The sequence below is a fragment of the Larus michahellis genome, chromosome 18 (genome assembly GCF_964199755.1).
Source record: "Larus michahellis chromosome 18, bLarMic1.1, whole genome shotgun sequence".
Taxonomy (NCBI): Eukaryota; Metazoa; Chordata; class Aves; order Charadriiformes; family Laridae; genus Larus; species Larus michahellis.
In genome coordinates, this window is record NC_133913.1 from 5,707,776 (window position 1) to 5,728,831 (window position 21,056).

General features: G+C 46.2%; 1 protein-coding gene across 5 annotated transcripts in view; it reads right to left on the reverse strand.

Annotated features, from left to right (window-relative positions):
- Window positions 1-21,056, reverse strand: part of MYO1D (myosin ID) — a 175,249-nt gene that overhangs the window by 109,625 nt on the left and 44,568 nt on the right. For all 5 annotated transcript variants that reach the window (XM_074562010.1, XM_074562011.1, XM_074562012.1 and 2 more), the window contains exons 8-14: window positions 20,001-20,204; window positions 18,703-18,848; window positions 18,502-18,616; window positions 17,631-17,801; window positions 12,782-12,852; window positions 10,986-11,060; window positions 9,321-9,453 (exon numbers count right to left, since the gene is read on the reverse strand). In XM_074562010.1, the coding sequence (XP_074418111.1) occupies window positions 9,321-9,453; window positions 10,986-11,060; window positions 12,782-12,852; window positions 17,631-17,801; window positions 18,502-18,616; window positions 18,703-18,848; window positions 20,001-20,204 (915 nt within the window). The remainder of the gene's footprint in view (window positions 1-9,320; window positions 9,454-10,985; window positions 11,061-12,781; window positions 12,853-17,630; window positions 17,802-18,501; window positions 18,617-18,702; window positions 18,849-20,000; window positions 20,205-21,056) is intronic.

Here is a 21,056-nt window from a genome sequence, read left to right on the forward strand (position 1 = left end):
AGATTAAAAGCAACTTCCACTTCGGCCAGCATGGCCTATAACCAGCACCAACTTGTAAGGTCTGGCTATAAGTCTTTTAAACTTATTTACTTTCATCACAACGGGTTTTGAAGTCCATTCATTTCTTTCTCTTCGTTAGCCCTTGCTATCCCACTTCTAACTTTATTGGTGGGGAGAAAAGCAATTATTAAGTGTCATAAAGGCCCACCTTATACTGTTTCAAGGTAAAACTGCATTCTTAGAACATTAATAGATACTATTTTTTAAGTAGCCCTTGCAAAAGCAGTGGCACATTGTGCAGGCTGGCAGAGCCGACTGCCCACCAAGTCTCATCACTCGCCAAGGAGAGAACTCAAACGAGGATCCCAGTCAGCTCAGAAGGTCCCAGTACGTCCAGACTTGCTTCAAAGGACACGGCAAAGATGGACTTAAACCGGGGCATTTAAAAAATCAGTTTACAGCAATGCCAACGTGATGATACAGGGAGATAAGCAGCCCGTCTGATATCTGAACGTTAGAAGATGTCACCTTTCATAAGCGCAACTGATACATTAAGAATGAAATTTTAGCATTTTTTCCCCTGGAGTAGATGAAACCAGTGGCTGTAAAACCATCTGTAAAACTGCTCTGGGTAACCAGAGGCCCCTTCTCTAAAGGGAAACCCCAAGGGTTTTCCAAAGGAAAGTTCCGTTCCAGCACTACTGGATGGTTTCAACAGCGATTTGAGCTCCTGCAGGAGTACAGCGTGGGTACTAAATCCGCAGGCAATATGAAGTTTCAGAGTGCAAGAACCCACACCATTAACAAATGGGAGGAGTGGTGTGGGGGAAAAAAAAAAAAATGAAAAAAAGGATTAATTTAGTGAGGGCAAATGCAAAGTTCCACACTGAGGCAGAAATAGTTGTTTAATAAAAGAACGAAAAACTGATTTGACACTAGCGCTAAAAAGAAAGATCTAGGAGTTCTGGGGGAACATGAGTCAAGTGTGTGTTTTTCTAAGGAAGGGGCACAGGAACAGCAAAACCGCAAGACAAAAAACCCCAACAGATTTCTACTTGTCTGAGCATCGCATTAAGGTTGGGGGCACTGCAGTTCAAGTGGGACGCAAACGGCGGTGAGTCAGTTCAAGGAAGAACAAGAAAGATGAAAAATCCCAGAAAGAGTGACTCAGAGGAAATACGATTTAGTTTTGAAGGACTGAGGAGCCACATAACCATCCCGATGTTAGATTTTATGCACTTAACGGGTAGATATGAAGAAAAGTAAATATTCGGTTTTAGGGCAAAGAAGCACCGGCTTTAACTACAGTGTAAACATTCAAATTAGGCATCAGGAGAAGAAGGAATGGGAGCTGAATGCCTGGGGAGAGGGGAGCGAGCTCCATCAGCAGAGAGGAACAGCCTGAACAAGCATCTGTGAAGAGAAGACAGAGGTGTCTTCGGACAGCAGATAAATTCCCAAGGTCCCCTTCAGCCCTATTTTCTATGATTTGTCTATGATTTAGCCCTATTTTCTATGATTTTAGGTCACTTAGCTAATCTCAGGATAATATAAAAGGCCCAGAATTGCTACTTCCCCTTCAGTAATATTGAAGAAACAGGATCGCCCTTGACCATCCTGGCTAGTCCTGACGTAACCTGGAGGCACGCAGCACTAGTGACAGGCACACGGAGCTTCCACTCGCCAATGAATATGAATAGGATGAGTATGAATAATGAAGAGGTGGAGATATGGAGGCCTTGGAACAGCAGAGCCTTGTATCCCAGAAACTGATCCAAGGCAGTGGACCTTCTGGGCATGGTGCTGGACTGGAACGTTTCCCTGCTTTCTGAAGAACGCAATCAGTATTGCTGATTGCTCTGCTTGTCTCCTGGAGGGCTGTCCCCAGGGTAGGAATATACGGCAGCAAGGAAAGGAGCAAAATCCAAGTCAGGCACCCATGCAAGAGCTGGCAGCATCCCCGTGCTGCCCACCCTCCCCACAGCAAGCCAGGCATGCCTACGGAGGCGTGGGGAGTGCGTGGGTAGAGGAGGGACGTGTGGGCAATACACATTCTTACATCACCTCCCTTCTCCCCCAGTGACTTCACCTCTCCCCATGAAGCACATCAAGGATAGCTCGATCATGGTCTTGTTTGGTTCCTTTCCTTACGAGGGAGACCGAGGCAAAGCTGCACACAGGGGAGAAAATGGCCCTGCTTCCATACCACTACGTGGGCCCCCGGTAGGACAACGGCCTCTTCATCCCACTCTTCTTTTCACATCCTCAGAAAGCGCCAGGCTCAGAAAAGGCAGGAACGCTGAGGACACAGGTTCCCCAGGACACAGGTTCCCCAGGACACCAGGCAGCCAAGCAACAGCTCTGTTCTGGGTGAGGTCTTCTACCAAGGTTCACCACCATGCCGAGCGCCGCCTTCTGCCACGGTAATTCAACACAACCCGTACCTATTCTATTCTCCTTTCCTTAAGGAGAGAGCGGTGAAATATATAGTACTGGTACAATTTAAAGAGATTTATATAATTAACTTTTTTGGCTTTCTCCTGAAAATTATCTCTGCACCAAAGGTAAGAAGGTTTACAAGGGCCTTTATTCACTCCACTGTGTCCTACCAGCTCTCAGAGCTTGCAGGCTGCGTGGGTGATGATTTTCCCTTCAGTTGTAGAGCATGGCTGTGCCATGGGAACGCCGCCGTCACCGGCACTCTTCATGCTGTCTCAGACGTCGGGTGTCAAACTCCGAAGGTAGAAGCAGCCCTTTCTGAACTTCAAATCAGGGTTGAAGGAGGTTTGATGTGGTCATGGCAGCTGTAACTGATGAGGAATAGGAGTTTGCTGGACCCGATGCCCACATCAGGGGCATTATGATGTGCGTTATAGGGCATTACGATAAGCTCTGCATCATAATCTCTCAGTTGCGTGGCAAGAAACAAAGGCCAGGCCCTTCATCTGCTGGAACAAGTCCCCAGTATCTCTGGAAATAAGCTATTTGGGGAAAATGTAGGATATACAAAAAACTCCTTGAAGTACACCTGAACCTAGAAGCTGTGAAAGAGTCTGCAGGTGTGAAGGTGAATGGTCTAGAATTCTCCCCAACCCCTCTTGCTAATAACGTTCAGCTTGGGCCACTTCTCCATCCACACATTAGTCACCCTTAAGGGCAGACCCATCCCAGTGTTAGCAACAGCGTCACTAACATCAGAATGACGCCAGATCTGCCCTCAACACCATTGCGCTGCATCTGATGTCAAGACGAATATAAATCCTTTGATGAGATTAGTATTACGGTTGGACTTGATGATCTTAAAGGTCTTTTCCAACCAAAATGATTCTACATCGCAAATATTCCATGGTGGATGCACAGAACTGCAACATCTTGAGAACACAGGAACGAAACTAAAGAAGTCGTTAGGAGTATGGAATCGAGAAAGTGCATCCCACTCCTCTGCCTCAAGGGAACTGGTGTTACTTGCTCATCGCTGCCATTACAGCGCCCAGTTCACAGCTATTCATTATTGCCAACGCACACGCTCCCTCCACCACCCCAGAGCTGCCTGCTTGGCTTGTCACTCATGTCTTCGCCATTCAACACCGCAACAAACCTCCCTGCAAAAGAAAATCTGTGGCTTCAAGCCCAGCACAAAGAGGAGCGACTGTATTTGCATTCGATATAAAAGGCAGAAGTCAAGACACTGCTTTCCCTTTGGAAAAGCGAAATAGGAAGCTCCTGCACAGACAGGAGATCATCTATCAGTGCAATTACAGTGCAATTAAAGCCTCACAGCAATGACAGCTACGAGGGCAAATTCTAAAGTAGATTATTCCATGCTTACAATCCCACCAGCCTCAGCTCTTCAGGGGGATAATTATGCAGCTCCCATTATTGCACCACGAGGCTGTCAAGCCTGGGAGCTGCATTTTATAAATGGAAGAACTGAAATACAGTGACACAAAGGCCCCCAGTTCTGAAAGCTGGTTAGAGGCCTAATTGCAACTTTTTTAAATTTTCAAATCAAGCTGCCGAGAGATTGTGTTAAGCGTCAAAAAGAAAACAAACCAGTTTAAAGTCACTGCACCCTAGACAAACTCCCCCCGAGAGGTTTCTTTTCCATCGCTTATAGCTCGATAGATGAGAGAAGGGGTAGGGCACAGGGCTGACAAATTCGTGCTGGACATGTCACAGCGATGACACGAGAACTTACTAGAGACGAAGCCTGTCAACCTGGATAGGAGAGGAGAGGTAAGGAAGAAAGAAGAGTCAGACAAAAGGAGTTACAGAGAAGGAGGGTAAAAAAAGAAAAAAAAAAAAAGAAAAGAAAAAAGAGATGCATGTCCAGAGAGAGTTCCTAGAGAAGCCCGTCACTTACCGCCGTGTCAGCCAAAGGACTTCCCGTGGCAGTATTTAAAAGAAAAGCCACCCAAAGTCATCCATCACAGACCAAATCCTCAGGAGAACAGCACGGGCAGTAAAACACGTGCCGGAGAACCGTTACACGGCAACTCTGTAAAGCTGGTTTTTGGCTTGATTGGTTTGTTTTTTGAAAAAACAAAACAAAACACTTTTATCTACCTACCAGAGGTTTCTGCCCAAAAGACTCTCAGTGTAAGTCTGGAGGATTACAGTGTTATTCAGATACTGGTACTGATAAGCCCCACGTCAACTCGGCATCCTCCAAAAACGTATTTCCTGAAGTCTCCGTGCTTGTGTGGACGCGTGTATGCACAAGGTGAAGTTAAAACCACATTTGCAAACAGCTCCTGCAGCGTTAACACCGCTTGTATGCGACTCACCCTTACGGAAGCATCTGGCACCCTCATAACCACAGCGCCTGCCCCTTCCTCTCGGGGGCCACAGAACTCCGCTTCATCACTGAATATTCCAGATTTACATCAGAATACCAACAAAACGGAATTTTAAAGGTGGTTATTTTAAATACCAGAAAAGTTAAATAAGCCACTAGCACTGTAGGTACTGTATTCACAGACTTCGAGCTTTGTTTCTGTTATTATTATTATTCCTGTCCACCCAATTAGCATTTTTGGACGTTATTCCCTCAAATGACAGGATTAAAGATACTGTTGATATTGCCAAAAACCCTGCAGCTTTTTGGGAAGGCCAAATGAGTATAAATGAAAATGAGCTCTTGGGCTGCCATTCTGTTCGAGGACTCTAGAAACAGAGCACATAAATACGGTTTAAAGCAGTTTATGGGAAACATTAAGAGCAGCCCCGGCGGAATGGGAGGCCAGGCTGAGAAAAGCAGCACCGACTGCACTTAAATACTGGGCAAACTCCAGTCACGTTAATAAATCAGCTCAAACGGCAACAAAATTCAAGCCTATCTTCATCTTGTTTTTTGAGAAACAGCTGAGAAAAACATGAACCGATATTACCTCTCCCTACGGAACCGTATTCCTCTGCCACCCGCACCCCCAGCAGCTACCGCCGCTTGTGCCAGGCTGCTCTCAGAGAGCTGGGCTCAGCAGCCGTTACCACAAGCTTCCCGAAAAATAAAAATAAAAATAAAAAAATAAAAAATAAAATAAAAAAAAAAAAAAAGAGTCCTGCAGGGTCCAAACCACAGTCAGACCCGTCAAGGTCGTCACTGCTGAGCCCCAGAAGTGCAGCTCCGGTCCCAAGTTAAGCACGGGAAAAATGAGTAACAACCCAAGGGAAGAACGACAGCACCTGGAACGGCAAGGAGTGGTGCCCCCGAGAGAGACGGTGGTTTTACCAGCCCGAGAGCAGCAACCGGTCGCCCGCCCTCCAGCCCCCAGCAGAAGCAAGAGCCGAGACAAGTATCCAAACTGGCAAGGACTCAGAGGCAGAGCATCCCATTTATTTGCGCAGAACCAGGATCTAGCGAAGCACGGCTTGAATGCCCGGAGTTATTAGCTTGCTAATAACATGCACATATTATTAACTGGCCAAAAAGTCACCTCAAAGAGAACCTCAGGGCACGATGGCCAAACAGAAGCACTGTCTCTCTGCGCTCTGTTTTACCGTTTGAAGTACACAGTGACAGTGTTCAGGACCCTCATCTAAGCAACCTCTCCTTTCTAGGACGCGCCAAAATTTAGACCCTTTAAAGTAACATCAGCTTGACTTCAGAATGGGTCTCCCCAAATTTTTGGGTTTTAAAGACATATAACAACCAGGCTCTCCACTAAAAATAGCTGAACATAACTTAGTTTACAAACTTCAGTACCTACAAACTGTTCTGCAAGTAGCATTAGCCATGTAAACTTTTAAACAGCTGGCTCCGAAGTGGGAATTTGCCCCGCTTTGTTCCAGCCCTCCATCATGCCAAAGGTTGGCCATAAAGCACCGCACGACCAAGGCAGCCCCGGGATCCTTCCTGCTCGGCAACAGCCGTGCTAAGTCCCGGCAAACACGCCTGGTTAATGAGAGCTTTCCCTTTGATGGGCTCCATAACTCTCTGGAAAATACAATGCTTCCAGACAATTTTCTCCATTGCTATTCAATAGAAAATCCGGAAAAACCCAACGTCTTCAATACAAGTTTCTCACTGAAAGTTCAGGGAAGGTAAAGAACGGGGAAGGACGACACCGAGACACACTCAGGAACCTCCTAGTGAATTCACGAGCTTAATTTTTGACTCGGAAACAGTTCCTGGTTATGATCTATCCTTGGAAAAGGCTGTCATTTGTGCCAGAGATGTTGATGATAAATGGAACAAAACTAACTCATTTCACACAAGCCAGCCAGCCCTCAATGACGCATTTTGGTACCTACTGACTCAAGATGGATAACGTGCGCTTTAAACTCTTCATCTGCCGCGGTGAGTTGTAGGAATTGTTCAAACCACCACAGTGCACAGAATTCTCTTGACTATTCTATTTTTAAAAATACCAGGTGGCCTAGAAAATTTTTTCCAATAAACAAGCAAATGTTTTTCCACGAATACTTGTCAAAACTTCCCACCAACGGCTCCCTGCCATCCCCCCTTGATCACAGCCCTCCACTACAACACCCCCAGCAGTTTCTGTCTGTGTTGCTTGAAACACTTCACTGTGGTGCCTCAGGTTCCCCACCTGTTTGGCTCAGCAAGAGACAACGTGACTGCTCCGTACGGCAGAGAACTGCGTTACCCAAGAGGCAGCAATCAGAACCTCTTTCCTTCCCCAACTACTCATTTTCAGAGAGTCATAGAATGATTTGGGCTGGAAGGGACCTTAAAGGCCACCCAGTGCCACCCCCTGCCCTGGGCAGGGACACCTCCCACCAGACCACGTTGCTCCAAGCCCCGTCCAACCTGGCCTTGAACCCCTCCAGGGATGGGGCAGCCACAGCTTCTCTGGGCAACCTGGGCCAGGGGCTCACCACCCTCAGAGGGAAACATTTCTGCCTCAGATCTCATCCAAATCTCCCCTCTTTCAGTTTAAAACCCTTCCCCCTCGTCCCATGGCTCCCCTCCCTGCTCCAGAGTCCCTCCCCAGCTTTCCTGGAGCCCCTTTAGGGACTGGAAGGGGCTCCAAGGTCTCCCCGGAGCCTTCTCTTCCCCAGGCTGAACCCCCCCAGCTCTCTCAGCCTGTCCCCACAGCAGAGGGGCTCCAGCCCTCCCAGCATCTCCGGGGCCTCCTCTGGCCCCGCTCCAACAGCTCCGTGTCCTTCTGCTGTTGGTGCCCCAGAGCTGGACACAGCACTCCAGGTGGGGTCTCCCCCGAGGGGAGCAGAGGGGCAGAATCACCTCCCTCGACTTTTTTCACAACACATTGAGAAAACCTTTTGGGTTCTTGAGATCTCTATACGCAAATTTAGGTTAGGGCTAGCCAACAAATTATTTGGGGGACTGACAGATCAGGTAAATCTTGACTCCTTGGAAAGTCAGACTAAAGTTTGTCCCCATCTCCCTTTCATCAGGGTCACAGCCACCTTCTCCAGCCCCAACAGCTCATGATTTCCCATCCAGGAAAGCTGCTGGCTGCACAGGCAGTGGGGCAGGACCTCTCTTGGCTTCTACTAATGGTCCCTGCCTGAAGCAAGCCCTGGCTTTTGGCTGGGCTAACAAGGGCGTCCTCTTGGCAGCCCTTAGTCACACAGTACTGGAGGGAGCTATGGGGCTTCATTCCCCAGTCCGAAGCCCGGCTAGCACCTCGAGATGGCTTGGGCCAGGCTCGCACACCCTCCTGCAGATTTTCTGCTGCAGATTACATCCACTCCAGAACTAGAACTCAAAACCATAAATCAAGCGTGTTTTCATCTCCTAATTGTGGAAAACAGGAAGCACTATACTATTCCTTGTAATATTCCCAGTGCGGATAGCTCTGCGTGACCGCGCTCTGACCAATGCAACGCCCACCAAGACTTTGTTAGTCGTGTGGCTGCTTCTCCAAGCAAAAATTCAAATAGTGCTCTGCTCTTCACAGGGCCTTCTTATTAGAACCAGGATCATTGCTCTACAAAGCTTTTGCTAGCCTCAGCACATCTGCGGGCACGTTATCCCTCCCGATCTTGGGCCACTCACATTTCCTTTGCCACCACAACTCCCGAGAAGACAGTCAGAACACATCACCCTTTATTGGTCACTTATTCTATGTGTTAACATACACCACTGCTCCGGGCTCACTGTTCATCTCTTGTGGACCGCATTCCCCTTCCCCAACACTACCAAAATGCCGGGAGTGCAGCAAGGTCACCTGGCATCAGCAACACCCAAATATTTGGTAGTGATCTCTGCTCGCAGGAGGGATCACGCTGCTCACCTCATCCTGCCGTTCAGCTGCACTGCGTTCAAACAGCCATTTCCCCAGTTTGTTCCCTTGCCTACCCTTTTTCACACAAAGCGATGCTTGCCAAAGCAATACTTCCTACTATAAAACTTAATTATTTTGTAAAATGAAAGCTTTCACTTCTCACCCTCTGAACACAGCAAAGAGGAAAGAAGGAAATCACGCACGTCTGCCTGGATTTTCACAGAAGTCTCTCGGCACTGAAAGCCAGAGAGAGAGAATCTCTCCACCGCGAAACTACATCCTCTGGGCCCTCTGCCAAAAGAGTTTTGTTGAAGATGATTATTTATTTGATATACTAATTATTACCTAAGAGCGACTGCCATTCCTACCAGTGAAAGATACACGGGTCACAGCGGAAACAAAAGTCCACCTTCTTTAGGCGAGGATGGCAGCTAACCCTCCCACGAGACCTTCACAGCTGCCCACTGTCACAGCCAACGCTCATCCGCCACTGATCAGCTCAGCTTTCCGACTGGTTGCAGTGATAGGAAGGCAGCAGCCTCTCCACAGAGAAGCTACACCCCACTAATCAGAAGTCGGAGTCAATTTTGAAATGGAAATATTTACCTTTGATGCCAGGTTGTCCACTAGCGCAATCATGGAGTTCTTAAAAAGAGTAGCAGCTGTCAGAGGTCGCTTGGTTACCTCGGTGATGCTCAGTTTACCTTCAGGCCACATCATCTTCAACACAGGGTTAGAGCTAAAAGACAGTCTCTTTAATTACACAGGCTAACAGCATTTCCACTCAATTCAAAATTCAACAGCTTGCTTCTGTCCAGATCTATGGGTGTTTTCAGCTCAAAATGTATCAGCCGAAGCAATATGACGTTCCCGGGCAAAACAGCTCTTGCTCTTGAGCAATATACGGTTGAAGCTTACAACCGAATAGTCTAGAAAAATGACAAGTGCGTTCTCCTCTTCAGATAAAGATGTGCAGTAATGGCATAGTAAAAATCCCGCATAAGCGATCTATCAAAAGCAGAGTCTGCCTTACTGACACAAACATAAAGAATTTAATCAAAACAGAAAAGAGTAAGACCGTAACCCAGAACATCCTCCCTTGAAACTTGCTATCTGATTTCAAGCTGTATTACTGCACCATTCGTGATATATCGAATAATTTATCCATTTTAGGCTACATTTTCTTGAAGGGTTGAAGGTGAGGTAAAACGGCCATGATGGATGGCAGGAGCTCGGGAACAGACAAAAGCTGAGAGCAGTTACGGCAATCTAATAGCCAATCTATCACGCGCTTTAATGTGCCGTAAGTGGTCTCTGTGAACAGTCTTTACGAGAGACTTAAATGGAAAACAGAGTCTAAATTTAATAAAACCTCCTTACAGCAAATATTTTGCAGGTTTTTGGTTAGTGTGAAGTCTTGAAACCACGAACTGCAAGGCTGTTTAAGGGATTACATGGAGTAAACATAACAGGACTCTAAAATAAGTCAATAGTTGTACTGGCTGTTAAACCAGGTAAACAGAGTTGTCCAAGCAGCTGCAGGCTATTTTTTGCTGACTTCCCCCTCTGAGCAAAGTCTCTGAAAGGTTGAGATAGGCCACAGTTACAAAAGAGTTAGAACACGTTTAATGCCAGCCATCAAGGAAAAGAGCTTTCTGGAGCGCTTGTATCTACACGCGCATTTTGATAGGATTTCAGATTTGCTCATCAAAGGCAACTTGTACTTGCCTGATTAGTATTTGTAAACCGGGCTTAAATTTTTCACATCACTGCACATACGAAAAGGATTCAAATCTATTTGCCCATTTTCCCCCTCACCCCTAAAATACGTGATATCTGTTGTTGAGTAAATGCTACTCAGCATCTTCAGCACCCATTGAAGAGAGATCAGTAACAGCACGTCTGCAACTGCTCCAAAAACCTGGTTAATGACAAATCAGGCAGCGCAGGTGATCTCTGCACAGCTGTCGTCATTGCTCAATGAGTCGGGTTCAAACAAACACTTTAAATTCAGTTAAATGAAAGGTTGTGCCAGAACAAAACCAAGATACACAGAACAAGGACTTTATCCCAAAAAATCAAACCAACAGCCTTCAGGTCACAGCAGATATACAAAGATCAAATCCCAAAGCCACGTGTTTATTCACGTGCACTGCGCACACAGTAAAGATAGCATCAGCCGAGATGTTAGTCTCTCCTAGCATCCACTTTATAAAACGGGATTCTCACAAACCAGATTTAAATTCACCTCATTAATATTTTTATTCCTACCTGTTGTACATGAGGCGCTTGAAGTCTTGAAATAAAGTGTCCTTGTTTTTGTCAATAAATCCAGTGACTGAGTAACTGGAAAAGAAAAAAAGAAAAACTGAGTTAACTGCAAAGCAGCAAAGTCCTTCTGTGAGCCGCTGGTGTCGGCGTGGAATCGGCATCCTTGCACTCCTGCAGACACCGCAGATGCTAATCGGGAATCCAGCTCCGTTTCCCACCCTATCACTAATTTGCTGCGTGAGGCCTGTGTGAGACTTCAACCCTTCTGCCCAGCTTCCCACCTCCAGTGCAGGAACGACACACATCTAGTTTTAGAAAGCCGTCTGAACCATGCGGGTGAAGAGCAGCATGGCTGAGACGCCCAGCAGGACTTGAGCAAGTCGATGGCCCAAATTCCAGAGTTACGCTCATGGCTTCTGCCTCCAAATTCAGAGCACATGTTTGTGTTAAATCCTACAGAAATTACGTTTTCTTTTTCATTATGTCTAGTCCGTCCCTCTCTCGGTGGCAAGGAAGATTCTCTAGTGGAAGAAAAAAAACCAAGAGCAGCCTATAACCAGTGACGGGGGAACTCCCGGAAATCAACACACGTTTTGGACTCTTTCCTTCCTCTATTCCCACAGAACGAGCACCCTGAAAGATTATAATTTCAAAGTTTCATCTCTTCTTCAAACCTCAAGACAGACAGCACTCTCTCCTCAAAGAAAAGGTCCAAAATCTCCCCATTCGGTGACTCCCACTCAGCTGCTTCCTGAGTGTCGGACCCCTCCTGGAAGCCTGAGTCCACGCTGCAGGCACTGGGGTCCAGAGCCCCACAGCGTCCAGATCCCTGCACGGAGCCACCCCAGTCTTACTGCTCCACACAACGTGGTTCAGGCTCAAATATTATCTGCAAGTATTTCCACATTTCAATTTTCTTTTACAAAATTTTTCAGCCGCTGGCAGTGAGAAAGTCCAGCCACTGACAGGGCACCTTGTCTTTTCTCCCCCTTGGCAAAACGCTTTGAAATCGGGGATGTCTCTCAGGCATCGCTCAGCAAAGACCCCAGGACAAAATCGAGCTGCGCTGAATGGCCGCCTGTATGATTACACCCTTATAAATTAAAGATCAATTTAATCCCAAGGTAAAAGAAATCCTAACTTGTTTCCTCATTAACTCCCTTTAGATTCTGCTGGCACGGGGAGTTACGCCAATCCTAAACCATTAAATCACTCCGGTGATATTCCAGACAGTTTCTAACATATGGGCACCTTTCACTCCTACTTCATCTGCCTTCCCACGACCGTCCTGTGCTGTGGCCATTCTCGTAGCCTTCGGGTACAGGCAACTTTTCAACCTGAGGGGGAAGGCTCCTCGCGCTGATCCTCGTTTCAGTTCAACACTTCCCTGGATTTTGAGTCTGCTCAAACCGATTTGGGAAATCGAAAGCCAGAAAGTTACATAATCTCACTAACCAGATGTCGAAACCAGATTTTATTAGCTCAGGAAAGCTTTCTTGCATAAACAGGGCTGGCTTCCCCCCCCCCCTCCCTTTTTTTCCCTGAAGCACTGCTCTCCCCGCACCCCCCCCCCCCACATTCTCCTTTTGTTTCAGTTCCAAGTACAAAATCATTTTCTGTACAGCAAGCAACCAGCATAAGATTTAATTGATAAGCAACTGCTGCACTCTGTAATTCCGTGTGACAGCTATTCTGGTTCATACCAGGAGCAGCATCAAATCAGAATATTGTACCACTTCAAAGCTGGCTAAAAGACAAAAATAGAAGGTGAACCTTGACTTCTGGAAGAAACTCACATCACATCTCCGGCGTAGTGCTTGATTCGAAAGTCTCTGTCAAACTCCAGCGTTTTGTCAGTTGCACAAAGCTAGAATAAATTCACACACATGAAAACATCACCCATGGATTGTCAAGCTTCACGGAAAGCATTGGAAATAGAAATGGAAACTACAGTTATTCCACTTTATCTAGGCAGGTGTAGATGTGAAATCCAGTTATAATACTGCTTTACAATATTTTTTCATGGATGCATTATGAAACCATATATATGTACCAAATCAAGTTGCAAGAGCCTACAGTTTTATTAAAAAATTGATACTATCTCAGAAACACCATTAAGCAAAAAGAAGATTCGCACACGTAGAGAAACATCGCACCAAGGAGTTAATTTACGCCTTTTTTCAAGTCGCCTTTATCTTTTTTCCATTGCAGCATCACTCCTCAGCAAAGAAATGAAGAAATCAAAACGTGGCAGTTCTGATAGCAGTGCTTGTTGTGTCCCAAATCACTCTAGATCACGCAAGACCCCCCCCGCACGGTGCCCACCCCTGCGGACGCAGGGTGGTCCCAGCTCCAGCCCTCCGCTCTCAGCTCAGGCTGCTCGTTACGTCCCTTCCCTAAACGAAGATGCCACGTGCCCACATGGCAGCCGTTCAGCAGCAGTGGCCACAATACACTCACCCCTTCAGGAATAACAGAAGCCAAAAAATCCGCCAGGCTCAGCTTAATTAAAAAAGGAGAATGAGATAAAAACGAGGATTAAAGCCAAAAGGGGCAGGTAGATGAATGAAGTCTTTGCAGGAAGCACAGGCACCATTTAAAAACACCGAGGGCTATGAGCAAATATCTACTACCCAGCAAAAGTCTTGGGAAAACACAAAAGAGGAAATTAGCACGGTTAGACTGCAGGGCAGGAGAGATTCTTAGAAGCAGGAAGGTATCCTCCAGAAAACTTCGCCCGTGCCCAAGAGTAGAAAAGAGAGTGGCTCAAAGTGACAGAAAAAACGGGAGAAAAAATAAAATAAAATAAAATAAAAATAAAATCACAAGGAGGAAACCAAAAAGTTTGAGTAACAAGGTACAGGGAAGGTTCCAAAGGTGCAAGACACCAGCACAGCAGGAGCAGGACGCCCGCCAGGGTCTGCAGAGCTGACAGACGACCAAGGTGTCGAAGGAACACAGAGAAAATGAAGAAATGAGGCCGTACGAGGAAAACAAAGTCATTTTTCTTTTTGCAGCTGCGTTCACCAGCAAGGAGCTACGGAGGATGTAATGCCTTTTTTCAGCCACCCAAAACATACATCTCAAACCGACGCGTCAATAGAAGAGATATATGACAAGAAAACCACAAGGAAATGAAGCAACTGTTGCTACCGGACGGGACGCGGCGGGCTGCACAAGCTTCTCACTTAAAACTCACGCAGTACTGGAGAGACTGGAAGGTGGCTTAACACAATGCTAAGGTTTTGAAGGAATGTTTCCCTCTGTGAACCTTTTGTCTATTGGGCAAATCAGTTGAAATTATTAAAAGAGAACAGCGAGTGTACTGATACAGTTGAGAGGCTGCTTGGATTTCTATGAGCCTTTTCACAAGGTTCCTCACTAACAACTCAAAGCATTTAAGCTGCTACGAGAGATAAGAGAAAGGGTCCTCACGCAGGTAACCGCTGGGAAGATGGGAAATGGGTCCTGCGCTGACATCGCTGACATCTACGCCGTTAACAGCCTCTTAAATGAGCTGTGATCTGAGGGGAACAGGAAGGTGATCGGGTTGTTGACGGTGCTTAATTAGTCAGGGAAGTAAAGACAAAGGCCGGCTGTGAAGAACGGCAGGAAGACATGAGAGGCTAAAGGAATGGCAAAAAAGAGCACATTAAATTAAACACAGTGATACACAAACAGAAAAGACGAAGTTCATACCAAACGATGGGCCCCAAACTTTCCATTTCCAGACCAACAAGTACCTTAATTACCCTCCATCTCAAACAGGATGCAGGAGAACTGGAAAAGGCTTGAAGAAGGGTAAAAAGGATCAAGAGCACTGACTGACTGCTACAGGAGGAAGGGCCAAATGAACTAAACCTCTTCAGGTCAAGACAGAACTGCCAGAAGTCGATGGCAAACGACATGGAGTTGATGTATTAGAAAACACAGTGAACCACGCTTTGGTGTTCAAGAACTAGGAGGCAACAGATGTAACCTAAAAGGGAGAAGGGAGGAAAACGGGAAGGAAGAAGCTCTTCATATGAGTAAGCAGCCCGTGGAATTCTTAGTCAATTAAAAAAAAAAAAAAAAAAAAGATAAAAAACATTAAGGACGCCAGCCCTGATTCAGAAGGTTCACAGAATGACAGGGGTTGGAAGGGACCTCTGGAGATCATCTAGTTCCTGGGCTGCAGACCACTGGAGACTGGGAGCATATCAAAATATCATTACACATTTGTCCCATGTTCTTCTGTCGCTTAGACCTTCCCTATTGCCTAGTGTCTTGGAAGATGCTACGTCAGGTGGACTAGAACGGACATTCTCATGTTCTTCCCTTCCCAATCGGAAATTGTCTCCACATTTGAAGGTTGAGGAATGCACAGACTGTCCATCACTGCGCTCGATCCTTTGAAAGTAGATGATCAATTGAAAAAATCAGAACTTAAAGAGGCTGAGAAAATGAACCTGTGACGTTGAGAAGCATTATCAGAATAGTCAGCATGCCTCCAGAGAAGGACAATTCAGAAGGACAATTCTAGGAACATAAAATTTTGCCACAAATACTCCTAGTGGAAGTTTTGGCCAGTATTTTTCCTGGTGTGTTTGGCTTTCACCAGGACAACCAAGCAGACAGCAGCAGACCAGACATGCAGCGCACAAACTAGGACGCTACTATTTAGGGCAGAGCAGCCCCTTAGAGCTTATCCACATGGAGCCAGCCTGCAACACGCTCCAGAGGGGAGCAGCGAAGCATTAACGCAGCCCGAAAGAAGGGAGCTCTTCCCACAACGTGTCAGTGCACACACTTTAACTCTTTACGAACAGCTTCCATCTACGCTGAACTTTATAGCACCCGGGCAGAACTACTGCAGTCTACAGAAGCAAATTATGAAATGACACCAAGTCCTTTGTTTTAATTCAAGCTAGAAGAGGCCGGCTTAGGAAGCGCCGGTTTCCTACAGCGGTTCTAGAGGGGACTGAGGAAGGTATCTTAGGTACTGGCAAAGGACATCTGCAAAGATACGAGAGGGGACAAAAAAAAATAATTATGATGCTGAGAGTTTTACGTGTCAATTTTTTCAAGGCTACTTTGATTTAAACTAGAAATTAGCAAGCCAGGAAGATAGATCATACCCTCCATAAACATTATTTACAGCAGTATTCCTTGTTTCCCTCCTGGTCTGTGCAAACAGTTTTCTGACAATGCCACCCCCTACTGAGGAATGCTGCAACTGGCAATATTCTCTTTTAACGTTTCCTATGCTGCCAAGGGACTCCTGAAGGTAAGGACTCACACAGATTATTATTTTTTTAATTTTCATTTTACAGCCTCCCATATTCCTGACGAAATTCAGTCCTCTTCCCCGCCGTATGACAGCACTACCCGGCTCTCTCCGTGACAGACCCAGGGCACCTGAGCAGACGCAGGACCAAGGACACAACAGAAACTGAAGTCCTTTCTTCACCAGCTCACATCTATTGAGCAGGCAGCTCCAGAGGCTGGACCGATTCCCACCGCAGAGGATTCAAGACTCTCCCCCCCACTTTCCTATTCACAATCATTAGTGCTAACGGAAGCAATTTGCATTAAAATGTAGAAACATCATGAAAATACTTGGTTTCAGGTGAGTTTACTCAGAACAGGCTATGCGTCTGCTGCTTAAGCGGGTAAAATCTAGGTTACAGCAGAAAGCAAGATTCCGTCCCCCTCCCTCGGCGAGGAGGGATGTGGCAGATGAGATGACAGGTGTGCTGCAGCTAAAGGGCACTTAAGGAAAGCCACATCTGGAAGGAAAAAGCGGTTATTTTATTTTCACCCTACCCAAACAGGCCCCATCCAGATCTATTGTTTACATTCAGCCTCCCTGGAGGCAGCCTTTAGCACATATCTTATACAACCATGCTAATTTTGTATTTCTGACCTACATAAAATATTGTACTGGGGTGGGAGGGAGAAGGGGGGGGACCAGCGTTCTGAATGATGCCTTTCAAATGACGTTTCTCAGTAGAGAGGCATCAATAAATTAAAGGCCCTTATTTGATTACTCAGTGTGAAAGATTCTCAAATTAATCAGGCTGGTGACCATGTTTTCCAAATGCTGCCAAGTGAGGAATAAATAAAGCCTTTTAATTCGTACATTGTACTGAAACCAAAGGAAGTCGAGGGGCCTGGACGATCATAGGTACAATGCGAGATGAACATGTTTCGTAGCCAATGACGATGAAAAAAAAAAAAAAAATAAATCACAGTGCTGTAATAATGCAGAAGTGGGAATAATTTCACTGTCACTGTGTATTAGAGCAGCCTGGGAAGAGCATCACGTGGGTCGAAACCGCGCATCGATTGGCTCCAGATGACATCATGATATGTCAAGGCACGAGCTCAGGCTTCTTTTATGCCTGGAATAAAACCGATCTCACATTGGACATCCTTGAGCTCCCTCTGCCGGATCCGGGCCCGCCCGAGGCACGACCTAAACCCAGAGCAGACTCCGTAATTAGGAGCTGCTGCTGCTGCTGCTCTCAGGCACTTCATTTCACGCTCGAGGGTATCGATTCCAACCCCAGCAAGTCTTTTTCCTTTTTCTGCTGCATCTAAAGAAATAGAGAACGTATCACGCAGGAAAGGAAGCAAGTTTTGAGGATACAGAGGAGACATTACCTTTCTGCTGGAGAAATGAGCGTGCTTCCCCAGCTTGTTATTAAGAGCCTCGAGGAACATCTCGTCTGTAACTTTTCCAACATTCATGCAGGCATCGTCCAGAATGGCAATGATCCCTTTGTGCTGCTGCTCTACCAGGTCGACAATGACCTGGTTGTTAAAGTAATCAATCTGTAAAACACAAAGAACGGGTATATTTGTGACTTTGGAGAGAGAAGTACCAGCGCTGGCCACTGACGAACAGTACCGTGTGTCTGGCAGAGAGAACGGGGCCCACCATTCACAGGAGGAGCAATCAGCTTTCAATCCGTTGCTCACCAACTCAAAATTAAGCAGGCTACTCTACACCGAACAGCAGAGCGAGCCATCTCTCATTCACCTCACATTCATCTCAAGATCTCTGCTAAAAATCAGCTGCTACAGAATCCACTTTAAAAGGTCTTTTAACATACAACTGTGCACAGTCACCACAGGGAAAATTGCACACCTTGTCATTGTGAAAGGAATTTGAACAGGAGAACTCAAGATTTTTACACTGGAATATCTATAACTACACAAAACACACAAGCACTCTGAACAGAAACACGCGGGGATATGGGTGACATCCCAGAGATGCCACAATATGCTTTAACTCAGACCTGGAGTCACTTATTTTCCCACACCATGGCAAGCAAAGCAATGTTCTGAGACGATTGCTTAGCTTCTTCCACAGGCTGACTGCCAGACAGCACGTCTGACAGTACAGCTGGCGTGGACACAGATGTCCTATCGACTTCGACAGGAGCGTACATGTGGGGCAACTCTGGATCTGGGACTTCTGCTGGTACACTGACCTCAAACCGCCCTCTCCCTCCTCTGCCAAATCACTCACATGCTTCCAGGGAATTCCCTCTCGCTGGTACTCTTCCTGCTCCTGCTTTAGAACCAGCTGAATAAAGAGCTGCTGTAGCTTTTCATTGCAGTAATTAATGCAAAATTGCTCAAAACTGCAAAAACATAAGGAAAAAAGCAATGAGTTTTCTCACACAGGAAAGGCAAAGGCCCAGCACTGTGCTTCAACAACGTGGCTCACCTGTTATTGTCAAATATTTCAAAGCCATAGATATCCAGGACGCCAATGACCGTGTTTTTCCCATGTATTGTAGTGTCATAGTTCTTCACTTCAATCACATCATTGATGTGTGTCACAATCCAACAGAAGAGGCGCTCGTATATGGCCTGCCAGGAAACAAATACTGAGGATTTTTGCCTGCATCTGTCTTGGTTGTTTCCGGTAAATGCCACACGTGGTGCTACAAAGTGTAAGTCAAGATCCTGCCCTAACTACACAAAAGCTACGAATACCACTCTGCTAAAAGCGAACAGCTACTGACAAGAAGAAAATATTCTCTGAAAATATTTTTTTTTCTTTCATCCAAAACTCATTTACATGAAGCCTAAATCGCGGTGAGGTCACTAGGTACAGTGGTTCCCTTCATTTGAATCCAGTCTGCTTTTCAGCTGTCTAATAACTACCATAGCTGAGAGTAATTTAACAATATTGAGGAGCGAGTCAGAGTTCAGTTATAGAAACCTAACAACTGAACACAGCGGCAGCAAAATATTCCTCTTCGCCTTTCAAAATGAAAATGTTCTGTAGGCATAGGTACCTTCGCAGTCTGCATGTTCAAAATGTACTGCCAAGCTGTGCAAACATAAAATCTTAGGAAAAAAAGTCAAGTTAATAATCAAGGATCTTCATAACTTCATCTGTTCTTCTCTTGCCATTTGATTTCTTAGCAAAGGAAGGACAATTGTCATTCCTTCGGTCATCAGTATCCACCTTTCCAAAAGAGAGACAGCATTTTGGGTCTCCAACCTGAGTTCTAGATGTTACAGCTCCACTCTCTGCTCTTTGAATTTAACTCCTAAGTGAAGTCAAGAATCGTATTTCCCAAAACACTCAGCCCTGTACGCTGTATTCCTCTTGGAGATGCCAGCAAGCCGGGCTGGCGGCTCCCTCCCCTCCCGCGCGCGCCGCAAGCGCTGCTGGTTGTAGTGCGGGCTGTGGCGCAGCCAGGGAAGGGGCTGTGCTGCAACCCCCCACAGAACACAGGGGCGCACACATTCAGAAATAAATCCGCATGAAGTACGGACTTCCTGTGTCTCAGCAAGCGCTATACTTATCGATCCACCCAGGAATCCTGTTGGGACCCCAGCACTGAAAAAATGTGCTACTATGAAGGCAATTCAATAGTGAATGCTCTCCTCAGGCATTTCCATTCTTTGCTGCACCAAGTACAACTCAACCAGAAGGCAAAAGCAAAAGAAATGCATCTGAGTTACTGTCACATACAAAATTGGATGCAAAGAAAGGAAATTTAAACTCACTTTTGCAAAGGCATCTCTGCCGTAGGTGGCTTCTTGTTCGGTATGTTGTTTGTCAATGACATCCCGACCGGTAGCTACAGTCCGAAACAAAAGCGCCTTCTCCACCATTTCAGATTTTGTTGACAGCAAGTCTGCGATGATCGACACAACCTTGCCATTTTCTATTACAGGCGTATCACCATCCACAGAAAACTTCAAGTTCCCCTGCAAGAAGTAGCAAGAAAGTAGATTTCTCAATCTCTTTTATTAATAGGAATCAGTACATCCCGAGTCCATCCATGTTCCACCTGCTGTTCAAGGCAGTAGATCTCCTAACACAGAAGGGTGGGCCTTGCACATCCACCTACCCCCAAAGCTCCAACATCGGTGGAAGCAGCAAAGCCCCAACAATGGTGGAAGCAGCAAAGCCTGACTCAAAAAACAGCATTCCAGCTCAGTGTTCAGCTCAGCTTTGGAAAAAACAATACACCAAACACTTCCAGAAGTTTAATCAAACACTGTCTCAAGATTCAGAGTCTAGTGATGGGAAATGACATTAAGTATGCAAACACTGGATGTAGCATTTCATCTCCACTGCAGCTCGCCCCAGAAACGCTGGGCTGCTGTTCTTACTGCGACGCTGTTGCCCACAAAGGTGATGTGAATATTCTGGGGGAGCTGAGAAGTCAGCACGGCTGATGGGGCTGGACTGACAACGAAGGTTCCTTACTGAACACCTGCCGTGCCTGGATTAAGCAGCAATACCGCTGCGTTGTTCGTGGGAGCGGCCTCACACCCTGACTCCATCCCTTCCCCAGCCTGGGGAACAACTACTCCAAGGAGGAGGAAAAGAAAAAAAAAAAAAAAAAAAAAGGAAAAAAGCTACCTTTTTCTCTGCCACCTTCCTCCTGCCCACCTGCGGTGGCTCTCTCCTCAAGGAAAAGAAGATCTGAGGTACGAGGACACTGCGCAGGGGAGGAGACTCTCTGGGTCCCAGGAGAATATGGGTGAAGGAAGGATTTCCTTAGCAGCAGAATGCAGAGAATTGAGAGGTCTCCTGTACCCGGCTGTGCTCAA